General features: G+C 42.4%; 2 protein-coding genes across 2 annotated transcripts in view; both read right to left on the minus strand.

Annotated features, from left to right (window-relative positions):
- Positions 1 to 1,719: 1,719 nt before the first annotated feature.
- LOC145348181 (zinc-binding protein A33-like) lies at positions 1,720 to 15,426 on the minus strand. Its single transcript, XM_080196371.1, has 6 exons — positions 14,583 to 15,426; positions 14,397 to 14,492; positions 14,073 to 14,306; positions 12,920 to 12,942; positions 10,486 to 10,601; positions 1,720 to 2,773 (listed from the first exon to the last, which is right to left on the minus strand). The coding sequence occupies exons 1-6, from the start codon at positions 14,988 to 14,990 to the stop codon at positions 2,223 to 2,225; spliced, it is 1,428 nt and encodes a 475-aa protein (XP_080052497.1). The 5' UTR covers positions 14,991 to 15,426; the 3' UTR covers positions 1,720 to 2,222.
- A 5,476-nt stretch (positions 15,427 to 20,902) lies between these two features.
- LOC145348689 (nuclear factor 7, brain-like) overlaps positions 20,903 to 22,889 on the minus strand; it is a 40,336-nt gene continuing 38,349 nt past the window's right edge. Inside the window, exon 12 of the mRNA XM_080196847.1 lies at positions 20,903 to 21,450. Coding sequence (XP_080052973.1) covers positions 20,903 to 21,450 — 548 coding nt within the window. The remainder of the gene's footprint in view (positions 21,451 to 22,889) is intronic.

Here is a 22,889-nt window from a genome sequence, read left to right on the forward strand (position 1 = left end):
ATGTTACATAAGAAATGAAGACTATTGATCAAAGCAGTCTATCTTGCGAAGCATGAAAAAGGACTCAGTACAATTATGTGGAGATTGTAATAGATATTCTCAACTCTGGTACTAAGATTGGTTTTGTTTCATTCAAAGAATGTGGATGCCGCTGACTGGGTCAGCATTTGTTGCCCATCCCTATTGACCTTATGAGGCCATTTAAGAGTCAAACATATTGGTGTGCATCTGGAGTCACATGTAAGTTTTCTTCACTCAAGGACATTAGTGATCCAGATTTTTTTAATGAAAATGATAGTGGTTTCATGACCGTGAACTGTTCATTCCAGATTTTTTATTGAATTCAAATTGCATTGCTGGGATTTGAACCCACATCCTCAGGATATTACCCTAGGTCTACTAGATTACTAGCCCAGTGACAATAGCAATACACCACCATCTCGGGTCTGCTCTTGTTTTCGTATCAGACCCATAAAATGCTTAAGTAGAATGCACACCTCCTGAATATCAGATAAGAGTGAAAATTTTGTTCACACTGACTTAAAATAAATGAAATGGCAATTGGAAATATCTCAGATTCAAACCTTTTGATTCAAATAATAATGACAAATATTTTAGAAAAATAGAAGCTATTTTAGAAGCAGCAGTACAGTGAACATTGGTGAGATTGACTCCTGGGGCAAGTAGGTTATTCCATGATAAAGGGATGAGCAAATTGGGCTTATGCCCTCTTGCGTTTAGTACAATAAGAGATGATGCCATAGAAACATACCAGATTCTGAAAAGGTTGACAGAGAGGACACTGGGGGCAGGAGAGGGGGGGGATGGGGGGTGGTGTTGGGGGGTGGTTGGTGATGGTGGGTTGCTCACCATGACTAGCAAAAGAAAATTCTTCCAAGAAAGGCAACCACTAATACCCCCGGGTCACTTTAAATAAGTGACCATGACAAGGGGAAACTCATCATAACTAGCAAACAAGATACCAACTAAGAATGTAAACCTCAAACCATCTTTTGTTCTTTCCCCAACATGAATTTCAAACTACTCAATCTTTAACAACCCCTTCTCAAAATCCCATACCGCCCAACACAAAACATTTATGGGACACAACATATACGGTGCCATCTCGCCACACTGAACCACACTGCCACCCCAACAGGAACGGACACAGCAGGCAAAAGAGCCAAGGCACAGGAAGACAACAAACCACCCTTCAACCCATTACATACCCATCCACACCCCTATCATAAAATCCCCAGGAATCTTCAACCCATTGCCTGAACTTCCCCCAGAAAAAGCACCCCCCCACCCTCCCAATCCAGAGACTTACTCAGCAACAGGCACACAAAACCTCTCCAGCACCCTGGGAGATTTTCACAGTAACTTAATTGCAGTGTTAATGTAAGCCCACTTGTGACACTAATAAATGAATTCAAAGGCAACTCAGGAAACACAAAAGAAACCTCTTCAACAGACATATCACTTTGATATCCATTGCAACCCCTGGAAACACAGCCCCCTCCCCCGCATACACAACACTTCACCAACCACCTCTTCCCAACCACCTAAAATACAGTGGAACCCATGCACCCATTACCACCTTCTTCTAGAGGTCACAGCTAACTCCTTTCCTCTCCAAAATTTTTCCCCACACATACATAACATTTCCCTCCCCCACCCCCCCCCCCCACCCCTGCCCCGCCATCCACCATCCCGCACAAGGAAAAAACTAACATGGGTAATATATAAGAAAAAGGAAAAGGCCCAGGAGACAAGAAGACAACAAGCCATAATATAAGGGAAAGGCATCACAGGGGCAATAATGGTTGGACATGAGTTGAAATAAAAGAGGTAGGGCAAATAGAAAAGAAGACATGTCCTCCCTTTGTCCAACCCCAAAAACCTAATCAATTCATTAGTAAAGAATCAATCATAACACATAACAGAATGGATCCTTAAGTGGCGACAACTGGAATATTATTACAAAGGATATTCACAACATGTTTGGTCAAATTACTTTGGTTTGATATTTGTTTCTTCTCTTCCCCACCTTCTTTCCCCCAGCCCTACAGAGGTCGTTGTTGATCTTTCGGTTCCCAGTTCCCATATAGGGTATATACCTGGAATGTTAACCTGGCTTCGCTCTCCACCTGAGACTGAGACCCATCAGTTTGCAACTGGGAGGAGGCAGGGAGACAGTGTGAAATTGTGGAATGGATCTGTTAGTGGCTTTTAATGCTACGGATTTTCAGTGGTGCAGAGTTTTTCCCATCGATATTCCATCCTGGATGGAAGAAGGGAAAGATTCTCTCAGTGAAAGTGTGGGTGAAAGTGTGGAGATGGGACATGTTGTCTGCATTGTAAAATGACACCTGTCCACCCTCATAGTCCAGGAAAACCCCAATTTTCTGGGGATTTACCCTTGGGGTGAGCGGGGTCAATGAAGGGGAAGTGACTGCAAAGTAATACATTCCAAATTCAAGCCACACAGTCCAATATCCATCCTCTGGGCTCAGGTCCATTCTCTGTTTCCTGCCTGCAGACTCACGGGACACTCCCAGAATCCACTGTGTCTTCTCCCCCACCTCCACCTCCCAGTAATGTCTCCCTGATGCGAATCCCTCTGATCCCAGGATGAAGGGCCAAGCACCAAACATCTGCAGAGGGTCAGGGATCCACTGTGGTTCCTTTCCAAATCTCACGCTGGTCCGGTCCTCAGACAGGATGAGCCGGGGATGTGCTGTGTTTGGATCCAAAGTAAGAGAGGCTGGAGCTGAGGACAAGTTGAAATAACACAGTGACTGAGCAAATTGGACGTGGGAGGGATAGAATATGCAGGAGGAGGAAGAGGAGTGTGGGAGTGGAAGGAGATACAGCAGGAAAGTAAGGAAAGAAAGAGATGGAGAGCAGGATGAGAGGGTGGAGAGAATAGGAGGGAGGAAGATAAAGGCTGGGGGATTGAGGGAGGTGAGATAGAGGAGGTGAGTGAGGGTCAGAGAAGTGAAAGGGAGTGGCGGGGGGGAGATGGGAATGTGATAGATGGACTCTAGGGAAATGAGAGTGCAGGAGGAGGGGAGGGGGAACCTTAAAGTTATTGGGAGGGTGGGTTGCGTTGGGATCTTAAAGAGACTTATAAAGGGCAGTGAATTGAAAAGTGGAAGTAGAAGATGAGGGGAGGAGGAGACGAAAGAGGCTGTGGGGTGGAGAGGAGAGGGAGAAAGCAGACTAGTGACATGGGCAATGCTGAAGTAGCAGACAAGTCTGTGAGTAGCAAAGAAACAGATCTAGTGAAGAAGGTAAGAGCAAAAAAGGTAATGGGTCTTTTGGCTTATAGAGCCTAGTACCTTGCTCAGAAAGTTGATGAGACTTTGAAAAATAAAGAAATAACCTAAGAGATGGAGAATTTGAGGAAGTAATTCTGGTAGGAAGATTGGGAGACACGTGGTTTAGAGAGGTGGGTTCATACTTTACGGTAGTTAGCTGCATTATTGCAACAGCAGCATATATCCAGTTTGCATGCCAGACTGCCTTGGTTGAGGCAAAGCAACTCTGGGAGAAACTCACAGAAAGTAACAAGAGAAGTAAATGAGAGGTCCTCACAGGACTGAGTGTAATGCCAGAGGATACTTAAGGGAAGCAATTAAAAACAAAAAAGCTAGTCACTTCCTGTTTTTGATACTGGAGTTCAAAGGGGAATTGGGAAATCAGCAACCATTGGTAGTGGCAATTACAGGAGGTGAGTTCCCTTTTTAGTGAGATGACACACCAACTGTGAGTCAGGAGATAAGTGATAAGATCTGCTTGCATGTCTGACCAAAATATACACTATCTTGCTTCTTGCAATCCCACCTAGTCACAAGAAAGGTTAAAAGAGTTGGGAGAAAGTGAGAAATCAATTCATAATCCACAGTAAAGTTCAAAGTGGAAAGGCAACAGAAAGTGATATAATGTGAGGATCTGCGTATTTCGCCGAGGTATAAATCCTTTTCCTGTTTGAGTGTGATTCCTTTTGTGTCTGTAAGTGCTATTTTTGTGTCAGTGGCATAACGACTTGTAGTTTGGCCTGGTAAGTTGTACATTTTTCCTTGTCTGTTTGATGTATGTTTATATTTCATGAGGTGCATGGAATTATCGTAGAAATCATAAAAACCCTACAGTGCAAAAGGAGGCCATTCAACCCATTGAGCTTGCACCACCAACAATCCCACATAGGCCCTATCTGTGTAAACCAACGTATTCACCCTGTTAATTCCCCAACACTAAGGGGCAATTTATCATGGCCAATCCACCTAACCCACACATCTTTGGAGTGTGGGAGGAAACTGGAGCACCCAGAGGAAACCCACGCAGTCACAGGGAGAATGTGCAAACTCCACACAAACAGTGACTCAAGGCCAGGATTGAACTCAGGTCCCCGGCATTGTGAGGCAGCAGTGCTAACCACTGTGCCACTATGCCACCCATGAAAGACCGAATGTGCTTATTGCATGTGCCTAAATATTTATTATTATGAGTTTACAGTGTTTTGTCCCTTAAAGTCTATTGCTGCGAGAGAATGTTGAGAAGAAGCTATTTCAGGTTTTCAAGCCGTGAGAATCTGTGTATTACTTTTGTTTTACATGGATGGTCATACAGCAGTTTTATCATTGGTTTGGGCTATATATATTCAGGTTTTATTAAGTTAACCTTGTCCTGAGTTTTAATTACAGGTATTTCAGAAGTTAGAAGCCAGCACCATTAAATCACTGACATCATTTTGGTTATCATTGTTTTAAAGCAGGTATTCTCTGTGTCTAAATAATAATTGCCTCAAGCTTTTATGTTTTTCTGTTTAACACAGTGATTTGTGAAAATAGGTTCAATGCATTAAGTCAACTAGCTAACAAAAGGGAAGTGTAATTAATAAAGTTAATTCTTCAGGTTATAAAGCTAGAATCATACTTAATGGCCAAAATCATAATTCCAGGATATCTTTAAAAAACATGTGGGACATTAAACCTGGATACAAACTCACGCATATGAGAATTCGATAGTTTTAATTCAATATGGTTGACTTGTGCTATTAAAAATGATTATGACCAATCCTGCAGAGGACTAATTTTGTGTAAAGTTTAAAGAGTTGTTCCTGACACAATTGTCACAATAAAACAGAAATTTTTGAGATTGAGATTGGTGGCACAATGGTTAGCACTGCTGCCTCACAGCACCAGGGATCTGGGTTTGATTCCTGGCTTGGGTCTGCACGTTCTCCCCGTGTCTGCATGGGTTTCTGCCGATTTCTTCCCACAGTCTAAAAGACATGCTGGTTAGCTGCATTGGCCTTATTAAATTTTACAAGAAACCATGCACTGGAATTTCTGACAGAAGTCACTTCCAATCATCACCATGCTGTTCATGTGATATTAACAAAAAGGGGGCAGATGAGGTCAGGTAACATTGTCCCAATTTTTTTACGCTAATGAAACAGCTTCAAAAATGGAGTGCACAACACCAACCGTTGCAATATGGTCCAACACAGTAATAAACATCACAACAGGAGGGACTAATTTGTTACTATCTGTCTTGGGACCTAGATTAGTTAGGCGATATTGTCAAGAGAGTTGTATAGTGTTATTATTCAACTTGGTTGTAGCAATACATAGCGTTTTGCATTGTCAAAGTGCAGATGCCAAAAACTTACTTAAAAACTAGCCAACGTGTCATTTTCCCCGGGCATGAATACAACTGACTCACAATCTCAGGGAAGGGCATGTGACATGTTTCCTTGAGACTTATAAATAATGTTAAGTCAGATATTAAAGGCATAAGATTCGGCAAAGCACCTCAACACACATCAGGCTGTAGCGAAATTAGATCTTCATTGATTTACAGGTCAAGCAACAGGAATTAGTAGTAAAAAAAAGTTCATGATAACATGATATGGGAGATACAATAACATTTTATGAATATAGCACAGGAACAGATTAATCAAACATATGGGGATCGAAATGAATTGGAATTCCTTGGAATGGATGGAAATTGATGGATGTGCCAGCTAGCATCCCAGGTGTTGTAATGAATCACTGCATGATGTCATCTGCCCCCGAAATATCCTGAAACCCAGCAGTAACAATTTTGCATAGTGGTGTTGAACAATCCTCTTGAGGAGATCTCCCCCCTCAACCACGCCCCCTTATGCAATGATGATTTCTAATGGACAGGACAAGATTCCAACATCAAGGATGAGATAATAACCGCACCTCTGTTCATAGACGCAAAAATAGAAAATGCTGGAAAATCTCAGCAGATCTGACAGCATCTGTGAAGAGAGAACAGAGCTAACGTTTTGAGTCTGGATGACTCTTCATCAGAGTTTGCTTCAGATTTCAGCATCCGCAGTATTTCTGTCTTTAGCTTCTGTTCACAGATCGCTGAGTCCTTTAAAGTGGAGGATTTTCATCTTGCAGACACAGTCCGCAGTCTATGGTGGTTCAGTAAAGTAAATATTGGTGACAGTCTGGGTTGTATAACTTGGAAAGCAGAGGAAAGAGCCCTGGTCACTACCAGGAGGTTTTTGGAACAAGGCCATCAGTATTCACAAGTGGGAGGGTACAAGTGAATCTGGCCATAGGGACAACTGAAAGAATAGAGAATTCAGCCAGTAATCGGGTCAGGAGGGCAAGAATGCAGTATAACTGATGGGAAGTAGGGAAAAATAGCAGTCATTGGGTCTGTTGCAGTCTTAAAAGTTCGACCCTGTATTTGTTGTTATCAGAACTTGTTGGTGTCTCTAGTGGTACACATGATGTTACTGCCTCTTATGGGGTTTACCTCGGTATTCATTGCTAATAACACTTCCCTCTGCGAGTATACAGTCAGGAATGTTGTTAGGGATTTTGCAATTTAATGAAATGATAGTTCCTGGCCTAACTTACGTCAAAGCACTAAGAGAATGATAGGGTAGCAGATATGAAGCACACAGGACTCTAGCAGGATCCCTAGAATTTCTGGTGAGCAGAAGATCTTGGAAAAGATTCACCTGGGCCAAATCATATCTGATCAGGGGTCTAAGTGGACTATTTGAAATATTTTTCTACTGAAACTCATGTTAAGTCTTTAAAGTAGAAATAGATGAATGTATTTCAAATATTAATAGTTTTAAAGTCAGCTATGGGAATGTGGAAAAAATTAAGTTTGCTGTTGTATCCTAAGGGGTTAAACGTTGAGGGTTAAGGATGTGCTGAAGCATGCAGAAAGAAAAAATCATAAGACTAGCAGACACCCAAGGTCTCCAGACCAGATAACGGTGAAGCAAGCCATCTGGCCTTAAGAAGGATATGAAGCCTGACTTACAATTCTATCAAGTGTAATCATAGTAAATCATTAAAAGTAGAGATAATAGGATGCTGTTAGAACAAGGACACATAAGATAAGTCCTGGACACATATAACTAATTTACGGGACAATGATTAAAGAGTTAGCTGCGATAATGGGAATAGTGGGGTGTATTGTAGTAAGTACAAAAACTTGTTTGTTTCACTGTATAAATATAGTGCGGGTTTGCTCGAAAAGTTAGAGTTTGGTCTCGGTGTCGACTGGGGTGGACTCCCCGTGATATCACGCAAAATAAACTCTCCCAAAGCTTGACTCTGAATGTCTCTGCCTGAGTTATTCTGAGTTGAGGGTTTTTCCTGGACAGGGAACCTTTCAGGCATGATAAGAAAGCTAGTCGAAACAAAGCATCAAGGAGATAGTAAAGCAGACAATCAGCAAGGCAACATTACAAAGATAAGACACCATATGTTTACAGTCTGTAATTTATTGATGAATGTGTGAGACTTCCTGTCTTTATATAACTAAAAGATATAAATATTTTAGACAGCTTTTGTACCAGTCAGATGTTTTTAGAAACAGGACTATGTCCCTCAAATATCTTTTTGAACAAAGGCTCAGTTATTGCAGTTTACAGACTTGAGTGGTTTAATTCTTTGACAACACCTACAAAAGCACAGGCATAACTTGGAAGCCATGCAGGTACCCATACCTACACCTTTTATTTGCAAGAAGTAAGACAAGTAAAAAGATTTTTTTTTAGTGGCAGAACAAGTTCAGCTAGGCAGAAGAAAGTGGTGGTGGGTAGGGACTGTTCAGCCATCTAATCGAGGAGAGCCCCAATACCCTCCTGATGGGGGATGGATGTGCAGAGGGATTGGACGTCCAAAGTGGTCAGGGCCCAGAAAAGAGAAATTGTTGATGTGACATTGGGCATCAGAGGAATCATTACAGTAGGTGGGAAGGGACTGGAAAAGGGGAATGAGGATGGAGTCAACATAGGAAGAAATGAGTTCAATGGGGCAGGAACAAAAGAACTAGGAGCAGGAATAAGCAATTTAGCTCCTCAAGCCTGCTCCACCATTCAAAATGATCATGGCTGATCTCATCATGGCCTCAACTCCACTTTTCTGTCCATTCTCCATAATCCTTCAACCCATTACTAAGTAAAAGTCTGTCTATCCCCTCCTGAAATTTACTCAATGTCCCAGCATTCACCACACAATGAGATGGTGACTTCCACAGATTCATGACGATTTGAGAGAAGAAGCTTCTCCTCATCTGTACTTTAAATGTGCTACCCCTTATCCTAAAACTATGATCTCTTGTTCTAGATTGTCCCACAAGGGGAAGCATCCACTCTACGTCTACTTTATCAGTATCTTTTGTCATGTATCTCAATTTGGTCTCCTCTCATTCTTCTGAACTGATTGGCCTAAACAGCTCACTCGTGCTTTAAAAGGCAAACCCCTGATCTTGGAATCAATCTAGTGAACATCCTTTAATGCTACTATGTCCTTTCTCAAATAAGGTGATCAAAACCGTACACAATACGCCAGGTGGTCTCACCAATGCCTTGTATAGTTGCAGCAACACTTCCTTAATTTTATACTTCAGCTATAAATGCCAAAATTGCATTTGCTTTCATTATTACCTGCTGTAGCTGCATACCAGTTTTCTGTGACTCATGCATGAGGATACCCAGATCCCTCCATACTGAAGCACTCCAAAATGTCTTTCCTTTCATATAATAACACCCCTTTCCTATTTCCTGACCAAAATGGATGTCCTCACACTTATCCATGTTAAACTCGAGCTCCCACATCTTGGTACACTCACGTAACCTATCTATCTCCATTTATAAATTTCTTATTTCCTCGTTGCAACTTACTATCCCATCTATTTTACTATCATCAGCAAATTTAGCTATAACACATTTTATCCCTGTATCCATTAATATAGGTTGTAATAGTTGAGGCCCGAGGACTGAATCCTTTGGTAGTCAACTAGTTGCATCTTGCCAACTAGAAAAAGACCCATTTATCCCAGCTCTCCACCTTCTGTCAGTTAGCCAGTCTTCTATCCGAGCTAATAAATTTTATTTATGATGTGATGGGTCTACCTTGGTACTGCTGTTCGTGGATTTTAGGAAGCAGATAGAAGTGTGCTGTGCAGGTTGTAGACTATGAGGTCAGAAGCAGTAGAGGGGAGATCCCCAAGGTGGAGGACGATGCGATCAGTGACAGTCATGGAAACAATGGTTTGATGTTTGGTGGTGGTATTGTGGTCAAGGGGGAGGTATGAGGAAGTGTTTGAGAGCTGACACTCAACCTTCATGAGTTAAAGGTCAGTACGCCAGTCAACAACAGCACTACCTTGCTGGCAGGTTTAAATACCAAGTCAAACTTGGACCTGAAAGAACAGGATGCAGCAAATTCAGAAAGAGACCGGATTGAGTGGTTAAGAGGAGCAAATAAATTAAGGCTGCCAAGGTCACGCTGATGGGTCTCGATGAAAAGATCAAGAGAAGGTAGGAGGCTAGAGAGTGGGGTCCAAATAGAAGAACAATACTTGAAGCAGGTGAAAGGATCCATTGAACAGGGGGAGGACTCCTGTCTAAAGAAGTGAGTACAGACATGAAGGCAATGAAGGATAGATGCAGCATCATGCTGAGTCTGAGATTTATTGAAGTGAGGATGTAAAGAGCTGAAGTTGAGTCCCTTGCTGAGTACAGAATATTCAGTAACTTTACTATGCTGTTTTGAACCTTGAATCCTCCAATAAGATCAACATGCTCTCTCCATTATCTAGTGCAGACTCAGTTTCTTAACTAATCGATTTGTAAGCTTTTAATATGCTCTCCTATGCCTATTTGTGTTCCCAATAATACATTGATAAAAATATTACCCAATGCTCTAGATGGGACCAGACCAGTCCAAATTTGGTTTCGTAAAATGAGATTCGTGCTCTATTCCTCTGGTTATACAGATCCCTGTACTGCTTTGACACACAGTGCGGATGGCTTCAGCCAATTACCCAGAAAAAATAAAGGAGAACGGACAGTGTCCTGTGATTAACAACTGGAAACTTCAATAATCAATCTATAAATTTTAGTTCCTTTAATCCCTTCAAAACTAGATTTATAATCAGACAAATGAATACAAGAAATATTACCTGGGTTGATGCAATCCAGCATTTCCCTCCACACTGTGTATTGCAAAGGGCCATTAAACTTTCCGATAGTCAGGGCCTCATTAGCTACTGAGAGGGTGCAATGGCATTCATCAAGTCTGCAAACATTAAACAGTCAATGTTATAATTTGTTTGTAATGTACATCAATGATGTACTACCAATGATGGACTACCAAGCCAAAGGAATACAAAATGAATGGTAGGATGTGAGGAAGTACAGAGGATCAGAGGAACCTTGGGATGCATGTACAAAGATCCCTTTTGGCATCAGGACAGATGGACAAGGTGGTTTAAAAGGCATATGGGACGATTGCCTTCATTAGCTGAGGTATACAGTATGAGAGCATGGACATTATGATGAAGCTATGTAAAATGCTTGTTGGGCCACAGCTACAAACTGCAATGCTTGTTATGCCACAGGGTGGCACGGTGGTTAGCACTGCTGCCTCACAGCACCAGGGACCTGGGTTTGATTCCGACTTGAGTCACTATCTGTGTGGCATTTGCACATTCTCCCTGTGTCTGCTTGGGTTTCCGTCGGATGCTCTGGTTTCCTCCCACAGTCCAAAAACGTGCAGGTTAAATGAATTGGCCATACTAAATTCTCCCTCAGTGTACTCGAACAAGCGTTGGAATGTGGCAACCAGGGGATTTTCACAGTAACTTCATTGCTGTGTGAATGTAAGCCTGCCTGTGACTAATAAACAAGTAATTTTGAAGTACTATGTACAGTTCTGGTCACCACACTATAGGAGGATGTGATTACACTAAAAAATATGTAAAGGAGATTTACCAAGATGTTGACTGGGCTGGAGCATTGCAGCTATGAAGAGAAGCTGGGCTTGTTCTCCTTAGAATAGAGAAGGCTGAGGGTGGACCTGATTCACTTGTACAAAATTATCAAGGATCTAGATAGGATAGATAGGAAGAAGTTGTCCCTCTTACTAGTGGGGTCAATAAACAGGGGGCATAGATTGAAGGTAAATGGTGGAAGATTTAGAGGGAATTTGAGGAAAATCCTTTTCACCCAGAGGGAATCCAGAATTCAATGTCTGAAAGAGGTGGGAACCCTCAGAGCATTTAAGAAGCATTTAGATTTGCACTTGAAAAGCCATAGCAAATAACCCTATGAACCAAGTGCTGGAAAATGGGATTAGAATAGATAAGTGCTTGATGGCCTGCGATGATTAAATTGGCTGAAGGGCCTCTTTCTGTGCTGTATAGCTCTAGGAACATAACATTTATTAAAACATTGAAGAAATACTTTAAATTATCAAGCTGCCTGAATATTCCAAACTTGCAGTATTCTCTGTGGCAGAGTAAATGTAGTACAAAATGACATTTTAAGCTTTTTCTACACTGAGTGATAGATACCTTGGGCAGACAATTGAAACACCCATGTCAAGTAAATGGTTCGTAGCTAGGAAAAGATGCTCTGTCAGGGAGTTAATGCAGACTCCATGGGCCAAATGGTTTCCTTTTGCACTGTAGGGATTCAATGATTCTATATTGAAGCAGCATATATAGGACCCACAATATTCAGACACACCTGCAATCCTCTTGCTTTGACCTCTTTAGCATCCCTGATTCCAGTCGATCCCCCATATTTAAAAAAAATTCTTTCTTAAAGTTACAAAGCCAATGCGCAGAGTGGACTCGACAACCCCTTAAACCACCTCCTTGCTTTGACTCAAGTTCAAATTTAATCCAGTTCATGGTCCCCATAAGAGAGACAAACAATATCCAAGCTGACAAGAACAGGCATTGCACCTTATCTTGTGTTTGATCTGAAGTTTGATCTTAGATGTACCTTCAGCTATCGAATTCCAAAACTCTGAAATTCCCTCCTTAAAATTCTCCATCTCCCTTCCCTCCTTTAAGTTCTTAAACCTATCTCCTTCCCTGATGTTTCTGTGTCTATTTTTGCTTTATATCACTCTTGGAAGCTCTTTGGGGCATTCAATTATGCTTAGGCACCATGTTAGAACAAGTTATTATTACTAAGTTTGTGGTGAGCAGAGATGATGTTTGTACTCTGATTAAAATCCGACCCATTTCCCCTTTAAGGTTTGCCTATCTCGGGTTGGTCGATCAGTTTATATTGTTTGCGTGCAGTCTTGTCACTTAATGCAATAATATTGAACTGGTAAATGAAATCCCATTCTGATTAATCACTGCAATAAGACGTGTTATTATTATGTAAACTTAAGCATGTACCATAGGCGGCATTATTGTCACCTGACCAACGGACTTCTTAACTCTGAAACTGAATGTGTTCCGTGTGAGTTAAAATTGGAATAGGTTCTTGATGTTCCACAATAAACAGGGAGGAAAAATCCACTCCCCATAACAACACTTTTCTGAGTGTCTTTTTGTTAGCAAATGTGTAGAGTTTGCAGTGAAGAGTGTGTCTTACCTTTTATTCCGGCAAGCTTCCTCCTGCAATAGGAAAATAAAAAGGTGCAGTGAGGAAAATTAGTGACAGAATTCTGGAGGCAGGGTAAAGGAGAGTGAGCAGGGAAAAAGTGGTGTATTTTTGAAGGAAACATGTAAATTAAATAGTATTGTTTTAAAGGGGATGCCGGAACAGAGAGACCGATGGATCAAATAGGCAATTCTAACTGATGGCAAAAACTGGAACTTTCTTTGACAGTGACCTTTGGTGACCTGGAATGTTCTAGCTGACAGAGTAGGGGAAGCTTTTTCCCCATAATAATTTTCAGAAGAGATTTATTTGAATAATTCATGATATGAAAAAAGAGCAACAGCTACGGGATTCACTGGGTAACTATTTCACAATAACTTCATTGCAGCATTAATGTAAGCCTATTGGGATGCGGTGGCGTAGTTGTATCGTAGCTGTTCTGGGGACCTGTGTTCGGATCTCACCATCGTAGATGATAAGATTCGAATTCAGTAAAAGGAAATCTGGAATTAAAAGTTTAATGATGACCATTGTCATCAATTCTTGTAAGAACCCACCTGGTTCACTAATGTTCTTTAGGGAAGGAAATCTGCTGTTCTTACCCGGCTGGCCTACAAGTGACTCCAGATCCGCAGCAATGTGGTTGACTCTCAGCTGTCAGCTGCTTTCTGGGATGGGCAACAAATGCTGGCCCAGCCAACGATGCCCACATCCCATGAATGAATTAAATAAAACTTGTGACTAATAAAATAAATTTTAACCTTAACGTTCTCCCTCTCTGAGGCACTCAAGCCTTGAATTATGAATTACAATTTAAATTCCAGTAGCAAATTAAACTTGAATTGCGATTCATCACAACAACTCATTCTTGCAAGTATTTCCCAGATCCTGCAGACAGTGAGGGAACCGGTCGGTTTGTTACAGCGGCAGAACAGCCACGAAATAGTCAACAGTGCAGGCAATCCGGTTAATTCTAATGTTTTAATAAATGTGATATATAGTCAATTATTCTGAGAAATATTTGTTTGAAACACCATAGCATAGGAGGTTACTGGCCAAACTGTAATTAGAGTAAGTACATGTGTTTTGATAGCTGGCACATGCATGGTGGGCTCTTTACAACGCTCGGTGAACTGGCCCTCACCTTCAGAAATATCGCCTCGTCTTTTTGCTCCATCTGTTTCTGCAAAATTGAGAGTTTCTCCTCAATTGAATTCAAACTCTCCTGAATCTCTCGATGGTTTCTCTCCATGGTTTCCAGAACCCTCTCCTCTTCTTCCCTGAGACCTCTGAGTAATCGCTGCTCTTTCTCAGTGAGAATCTGGTGCATTTTCGTGAACTCGAATGTGATGTGGGTCTGCAGACTGCTCGACTGTTCCTACCAAATGAAATGTGAAATATAATAATAAAGCGATAAAGGGAACAAAACTAACCGAGATCCGAGAAAACCAGCACGGGGAGACCTTACCCTAACTTCAGAAATCTTCCGTTTCTGTTTCTGTTCCATTTCTAGAACCGCCGATTTCTTCTTACTGAGAGAATCTAAGGAAGATTTCAGCTGACCCTGGGATTGGGAGAAAACATTACAGAATAAAACTGTTTGAGAATGAAAATGTGATTAAAGTGTAACCTTTTGAGATGTTTTCCCTTTTACCCTGTAAGTGTCAGCGGCTTCTTTAATCCTCAGGAAGCGGTGCTCTCTGTGTTCCCGCGAACCTCGACAAGTGTAACAGATCAATTTCTTGTCAGTTTCACAAAACAGCTTTAGTTCTTCCTGATGTTTCTCACAGTGAAGTTTTCCTTCTTCCTCTCTATGGTTCAAGTTTAATTTTCGAGCTTTTTCGGCCAGATTCCCTAAGGCCCGATTTACCCTGAGGTTTCTTTTGGGGAACTTCTCTCTACATTCCGGACAGGTGCTTATCTTCTGTTTGCAACACTGGAGGATACAGGAGCGGCAGAAATTGTGTCCACAATCCAGTATTACCGGATCAGTGAAGAAATCGAGACAAATGGGACAAATTGCCTCCTCGGTCAAACTCGCAGCCTCCTGTCTAGAAGCCATGTTCACACTCAACACGTCAAATCCAACTTTCAGTTTCGATGTTCCTCCAGCACTGCGCTGCTGAAGCCCTCTTGTTCTGCGGTTTCCCGAAGAAATACATTCGGGGAGTTATTATTCGATTCTAATCTACGGCACGTTGACCTTGATGTAGAGACGCAACGCGGAGAACAGTATCGAGGACGAACAGCGTTTGATAACGGAGGGTGGATTGAACTCAGGTCGAGAGGCTGAAACGTTCATGGATGTTTGGCCCTGGGGGGAGGAGGATAAGAGAGAGAGAGAGAGAAAGGCCGAAGGGTGGGCGTGGATTTAGATTCCATTTTTTTTCCTCCGGTCTGAACTCGCTGCCGATTACAACCATCCTTGGCGACACAAAACGGATCCAGCTTTGCAAAACTGAGTGTGAATTACTGCAGCTACTGAACCTAAAACACGAATTGCACTGAATGAGAAGAAGCCATCTTTGTTCACGGGGAAGGGAGTTAATACGCGAGATTACATACATGCATGAGATCACACATTTTGCTCAGGCTTGCTGTATTTGTGGAAGCGGTTTACCACCATGAATAAGACCATAACACCATAAGAAATAGGAACTTACGTGCCCTCGATCCTGCTCCGCCATTCAATATGATCCACCTTTGATCCTCACGCCTACTTTCATGCCCCTTTCCCTTTCAGACAACACTTGAGGCCCTTCAAAAAATCTAGTTATCCCTTCTTTACCTATACACACGGACTCTGTCCCCCCAGCTCTCGGTGGCAAGGAGTTCCAAAGACTCGCAACGCTCTGAGACAAGAAATTCCTGCTCACCTCAGTCTTAAATTGACACCCCCTTTATTCTGAGACTATGCCCTCTGGTCTTCGACTCTCCCATGAGGAGAAACATCCACCCAGCATTTACCCTGTCAATCCCCATCAGAATCCTATATGCTTCAGTGAAATTACCTCTCATTCTTCTAAATTTCAAAGAGTAGAGTCCCAACTTGTTTACCTTTATCCATAAGACAATTGTTCCACGCTGGAGATCATCCTGGTGAACCTTCTCTCCAACAAAATAATATATTTCCTGAATTAAGGGGACTAAAACTGCCTAGAGTACTCCAGATGTGGCCTCACCAGTAACCTGTGCAGCTGCAGAAAGACTTCCGTACTTTCATACTCGAACCTACTTGAAATATGGGCCACATTCCATTAGCCTTCCTGATTACCTGCTACACCTATGTGCTAGTTTTCTGTGCTTGGTACATAAGTACCCTCAAGTCCCTTTGTGTTGCAGCTTTCTGCAGTTTTCTCCATTTAACCAATGTTCTTCTTTCGTTCTCCCTTCCAAAATAGACAACTTCACGTTTTCCCTCAAAGTACTCCATTCGCCAACATTGTGCCCAATTACTTAACCTATCAATATAGCTTTGTAAACTGTTTCTATCCCTCTCAGAACTTGCCTTTCCACTTATTTTTGTGTCATTTGCAAATTTGCTTAGAGCACATTCACTTCCTCCCTTCATGTCATCAATATATATTATGAGCAGTTGTGGTCCCAGCATTGATCCCGTAGAACCCATTGGTTACTGGTCACCAAGCCAAAAGGACATCTTATGCTCGCTTGCTGTTTCCTGTCCATTAGCAAGTTCTCTGTCCATATCAATATACTAATTCCAACGAAATGGTCTCTTATGACTTAACCTTTTGTGAGGTACCTTGTTGAACATCTTCAGTAACTCCATATACAATACAAGTACTACTTCCCCACTGTTCACTCTGGCTGAGACTTGATAAACACGAATAAATTAATCAGACATGATTTAACTTTCATGAAGCTATGCTGATTTTGCATTATTAGGTTATGATTTTCTAAATGTGGTGGTGATTACTTCCTTAAACATTGATTCCAACATTTTTCCAAAAGTAAATGCAAGGCTTATTGATCTAGAGGTACCTTCCTTTTGCCTCCCTTCCGTTTTGAATGAGATCATTACATTGGCAGTTTTCCAATCTTTTGGTGTTTCTTCAGAATCTATGGATTTTTGGAAAACCAATGCATATCTCTGAAGCTACTTATTTTAGGATGCCAGGATGCAAGCCAATCGGGGCCAGTAGACGTATCTGCCTTTAGTACCATGAGTTTGTCTAATATTACTTTCTAGTGGTGGTACTTAATTCGCCTCCCAAATTCTTCAGCATCAATAGATGTTTACCCAAACCTTCATGCTGAGAAGTTGAGAAATGTTCCCTCGAGTTAGATAATGTCAGATTATTTCCAGAATCCAAGGATTTTTGGAAAAATCGAAAGTTGTGGAACTTCATGTACTTAAATCGGATCATGCGATTTCTTGCGTTGCAACAAGATCTAAACTGCTGATTTACTTTGTGTACACTCTGCAGCATCTTGGATGTTCGTGCATCACGTAAAACACGGTAGGAATGCAAGTACTTGTGATTTTTTCTGGAGATGGTGGTGTGGTGGCGTAATGTCATAAGCCAAATAAGAAGGAATAACAGATGTAGACCATTCAGCCCGTCGATCCTACTTCACCATTTAATGAGATTACATTTGATCTAATACAATGTCCACCTTCATGCCTTATTTCCGTAACCCTTAGTATTGATCTCAACCTTGAAAATGTTCAAGGACTCAGCCTCCACAGCTTCCTGGGAATAAAAAAACTTCCAAAGATTCACCACTCTCGTAAGAGAAGAAGTTCTTCTCAAATCCAACTTAAACGAAAACCGTCTCGCTCTGCGACAAGGGCGAATCATCTACAGGCTCAGGTTAATTTGAATTCAATTTAACACGGCGACTTGCATGGAACATATCAGATTCTGAGGCATATTGACTGGGTAGATGTGGAGAGGATGTTTTTTCTTGTGGGAAAATCTAGAACTATAGGTCACAATTTAAAAACACAGGGTCATCCATTAATGTGTGGCCAAATTCCCCTCCAACTCTGTTTTCAAGTTTGCTGATGACAGCAAATATATCTGGCCGAAGACCAGAACTGACACATGCTGGCAATTCTGACCCTTGGACCAAATTTTTAGTCTCCTGTCCTGTCCTGCTGTTTGGCGCAAGAGCTAGAGGTGGCGCGGTTGAGCTGTAACATTGCAGGATGGGATGCGCTGCCAAGAGAAAACTGGTGTAGGCAAATTCATCAACAACGTTCCACGGGGTAAATTGAATAAATGGTTAAAGGGGAAATTTTAAAGGACTAAGAAGGTCGATCGGGATAGTGGGTTTAATGAAACAAAATAACCGAACAGCTGACACAGGTACAATAGGCCAAATAATCTCTTTTTGTGTTGTAGAGCAGTCCTGTACTACACTGTACTACTAGATTTAGTGAGACTGTAACGTTGTATTTTCTCCTGAGGATGGCGATGCCGTAATGATAATTTTCCTGGGATAATGCTCTGGGGCTGTGGATTCAAATCCGATATACCTGATGGAAATTAAATTCCTAAACGTGGATTTACTTAAAACCTAGCCAGACATTCTAACCTGTTGTTGACTAATGTGCTCAAAGGAAAAGAAATTTGCCTGAATTAACTGGTCTGAACTTTATCTGACTCTGGATCCAGCAACATGGATGACGCCTAACTGCCCCCTGAATTGGCAAAGCAATCCTAAATCATTCAAGGGTCTTGCCAAAGGCGCACATATCCCATGAATGAAAACAAAATGACAAAAAAACACTGAAATCTAAATCTCTTATCCCAGGTGCATCATTTTTTGAGGATAGAACATAGAAACAGCAACAAGAGCTTGCATTGATATTGTCCCTTTAGTGTAAAAACGGTGCCTAACTGCAAAACCGCATGAGCAAATCTGTGACGCCAAGATAATCTAAACTAGATCTGATGCTGCAAATGGCAGCAATCAGCTTCCGGATCTGTTCGTGTGGAATTCAAACGGAATTCCAGTATCAAAGCATTTGAAATATCCAGTGACCGACTGAAAAAATATGGTAAATTTAGTGCAAATTATTCCAAACTTGTATCAAAGAAATATGATTCATGGATTGAAGACAGATTTTGTGATGTGCGTGTATATGGGAGCAAACAAGTGGTGTTTTATTTTTCATCTATTGCAAGCGTGCTGTTTATTTAAATTATACACACAGTGAATAGTATAATTCAAAAGGCTGTGGGCCAGATGGGATGACATCAGTAACGTCACTAAAGTTATGTTTTTAAGCCTTCTCATCTCCGTTACATATAGTCGTCCGACAGTTCTAGGTGAAGGCAATGCCATGAACTGATAATTTCTTTAAATCGGGGAAGAACATCTTGAATTTCTGCAATGCCTTCCATGAGGTGCTCGCCATTTTCTCATGCTCTTTCACGCCTTGTCTTGGCTCATTTAGTCCGCGCACTGCCTTCTCACTCTCCTGTGTTACAATTAGTGCATGGTTTCCTTTACTTCGTAAGAAGTCTCACAACACCAGGTTAAAGTCCAACCAGTTTATTTGATAGTAAACCCACAAGCTTTCGGAAACGCTGTTCCTTCGTCAGGTGTGTGGAACGTTCAATTTAGTTTGTGTTCTTAGTTGAAGTGGATGTGAGTAATACTTAATTTTTTGTCCTCTGTCCGGTATCCATATTATTGAAAATTTTATAACGCAAACAAGAAAACATCATAGAATCAGTATAGTGCAGAAGAAGGCCATTCAGCCCTTCGAATCTGCACCAACTCTCTGACACAGCTTTCCACCCAGGCCCTTTCCCTTAACTCTTCATATTTCCCTCTCCAATCCCCCTAATCTACCCATTTTGGGACACCTGGGCAAATTTAGCATGGCCCATCCACCTATCCTGCATAGCTTTGAACATTACATGAATGTCACCGGGTTCCTGCAGTTCTCTGAGATTCCCCAGATCACTCCTGCTCCTATTTCTTATGTTCTTATATTCTTATTTCCATTGGCCACGAGCTAACGACAATTTAATTCGAAACAAGCCTATCACTGAATAAAAATGTAAAGAGGAGTGAGTCCTTAAGAAGCCGCTCCACACAGTTGGTACTGGGCTCACTATTGACCCGAGATCATTGCTACTCTTTATTTCATATTGAGAGATTTCAGTGGGTGGAAACTCGATGCCATGAATCCAGATCACGTCTAAATTCGTCCCCAGCAACGAACAACAGCTAACACTTTTTTCCCATCCCTCGTCCATCTATCACCAGCCCTACCCCGCCAACAACCCCGCCCCCCACCCCACTCCCACACGCACTCCTCACCTTGCACTGCTCCGACTCCCTCCCTCACCACTCCCCCTAAGTAATTTTGCTTTCAGCAGTTTTGCATAAAGATTATTACAGCCTTTCAATAAAATATTTTGTGACTTCTCTCTATGTTTTTAAATAACAAACTCCCCCCTCTCCCTCCCGTCTCCCACTTTCCCCTCCCCACCTCCCGCCAGCCCCAGCCTTATTTCAGCATTGAAGCTGTGGCGTTTGTTTGCATCACTTACTATTAGATCGGTGTAACCAGAATAGTTCATTTCGAAGCTTCATACACCTCGAGGAGGGGTCAGCTTCCTAACTATATATGTATATATGTAAATATCAGCGGTGTAATTGACAGACAGTGCAACACTGCCACCTAGTGTCTATTCTCTTTTCTCAACAAAATCTTATGGTCATTACCGACCCCCGGGCTTAACTGCATTCCCCAGACACCCACCCGTTCCCTTTCAATTCGCTTCGATTTCATTCTCCTTTTTTTGCTGCTTCCCTCGGGTATTATCTAATTCGGGTGTTTTTCTTTGTCCTGTCCCAAGCTGTTAAATCTCACTTTAGTCCCTCTCTCTTCCCCCCTTTTCTCCAGGTTGAGAAATGTGGTCCCTCCATGGTATTCCATTCTGCTTTTGATATTGTCCCCTCGGACCAGGAACTCGTGGGATAAGCCCGCTAGTGACCTTTCTGCCCGCAGATTGATAGCGGTGCGGAGTTTGATCCTTCCTCATTCAATCCCGGATCGAAGAAGGGGAAGATTCTCTCGGTGAAATGGTGGGTGTAAGTATGGAGATGGGACATGTTGTCCGCATTGTAAAATGACACCTGTCCACCCTCATAGTCCAGGAAAACCCCGATCTTCCGGGGATTCACACTCGGGATGAGGGACGTATTAGGGGAGTTGGCGGCAAAGTATCCCTTTTCATGTTCCAACCACACAGGCCAGTATCCATTCTTGGGGCTGGGGTCCAACATCAGTTTCCTATCGGCAGACTCCAATGTCACTCCCAAGTCCCACTCTGTCTTCTCCCCCACCTCTACCTCCCAGTAATGTCTCCCTGATGTGAATCCCTCCGATCCCAGGACGCAAAACCAGTAATCAAACCTCTCCGGGGTGTTGGGGAGAGACTGCGGTTTGTCTCCGAGTCTCACACTGGTCCGGTCCTCAGACAGGATGAGCCACGGATGCGCTGTGTTCGGATCCAGAGTCAAAGAGGCTGGAGCTGGGGACAAAAGTGAAAATAACACAGTCGGTGATTGAATTTCAAAAGCATGGCTGTTTAAAGTCTACCAAGAGGCTTCAGGCTGCATTAATGAACGTGGTGCACTGGGCGGAACGGTCTCCTTCTGCGCTACGAATCATTCCCTGTCCCTGAGTGAGCTGCAACATACAGAGTGGTTTGGAGAGACTGTAGTGAGGAGAGATATTTGGGAGAGTAGATGGATGTAGGGAGGAGGCGCGGGGGGCAAACCCCAGGCCAGGAAGGAGAGAGAGGGAAAGAATAGGGCAGAGAGAGACAGCAGACAAGAGAGGCAGCGCGCTGTGGATAAAACAGAGGGGTGGAGAGATCAGATCTACAATCTCTCCTTATACCAGAAGCCCCTAATCCTTTATCTTGGCCGGTAATCCTCCCCACTTCTCTTTACAAGGCATTTAAACCCTTCTGAACGTGTGGTGCTCAGAATTCTGTCTCTTAAAGCACGGTTCGGATATCTTTGGACGCTGAATGTTGCAGTTCGAAACAGGGCGAATAGGAGCTGGCCATTCGGCTCTTCGAGTCTACTCCACCGTTCAGTATGTTCATGGCTGACCATCCAACTCAATAACTTGAGCCCATCTTCCTCCCAAACCCATTAATCCCTTTCGTCCCAAGAGCTATCTCTAAATGCTTGTTCAAAACATACAATGCTTTGGCTCCACTGCTTTCTGTGGTAGCGAATTCCACAGGTTTACAACAAAGTTCTCCTTATCTCAATCCTACAAGATTTACCCCTTATGCATTATGGGATGGTTGCCAGGTAAAGCTATCAGGACAAGACCTGCTTTCCTCTCCCAAAATGCATGTGGCGTCTAGCTGGTCTCAATCAATCAGAGTGAACCTATCTTTTTTTTGCTGTGAATTCTCCCTTCTCGCCCGCCACTGGAATTCTAACGAGCGGGGGGCGGGCCATGTAAAGAACCATTGAAGTCGGCGGGAAACTCCGATTTTCAGGCGAAGCGTGGCCGGAAAATCCCGTATAATCTTTTCAATAACATTCCCTTGCGCATTTTTATGACAACACTAGAGTCCACTTGTCAACCAATCAACACTTTGTTTTGCATGCAGTATAAGTTGCTGCTCTCTGTGAAAATTGGTGCTCTTTCTTCTGGGCTGATGAGTGCAAGATGGAACATTTCGATAGCATGTGTCCTTTTTAAGCAGCACTCTACCAAGCGACTATTTGCATAGGAAGTGCCCTGCAGATAATAGCAGGTCTCTGGAACATCCTTTCACCCTCCAGCATCCTCTTCTGAGTTTCCCCCAGTGCGACAAACACTGTTCCTCAATCTCTCAGTGTATTCAATGCCTGCAGAATGTGTGAAGGACCTAGAAAATGCACAAAGGATTGGCAACCGAAGCTCTTAATTGAAGTTGAGGCACAGTATATAGAATAAATTTAT

Source organism: Carcharhinus amblyrhynchos, chromosome 9 (assembly GCF_965287045.1).
Source record: "Carcharhinus amblyrhynchos chromosome 9, sCarAmb.v2.hapA, whole genome shotgun sequence".
Classification (NCBI taxonomy): Eukaryota; Metazoa; Chordata; class Chondrichthyes; order Carcharhiniformes; family Carcharhinidae; genus Carcharhinus; species Carcharhinus amblyrhynchos.

Excerpts from the sequence above, each read along its gene's own strand:
- LOC145348181 (XM_080196371.1), bottom strand. The coding sequence starts at position 14,990 with ATGGCTTCTAGACAGGAGGCTGCGAGTTTGACCGAGGAGGCAATTTGT. Across the intron at positions 10,602-12,919 it reads GAAGCTTGCCGGAATAAAAG|ACTTGATGAATGCCATTGCA; the intron begins GTAAGACACACT and ends TAATGTTTGCAG. Across the intron at positions 2,774-10,485 it reads GCTGGATTGCATCAACCCAG|CTCCAGCCTCTCTTACTTTG; the intron begins GTAATATTTCTT and ends ACTTGTCCTCAG.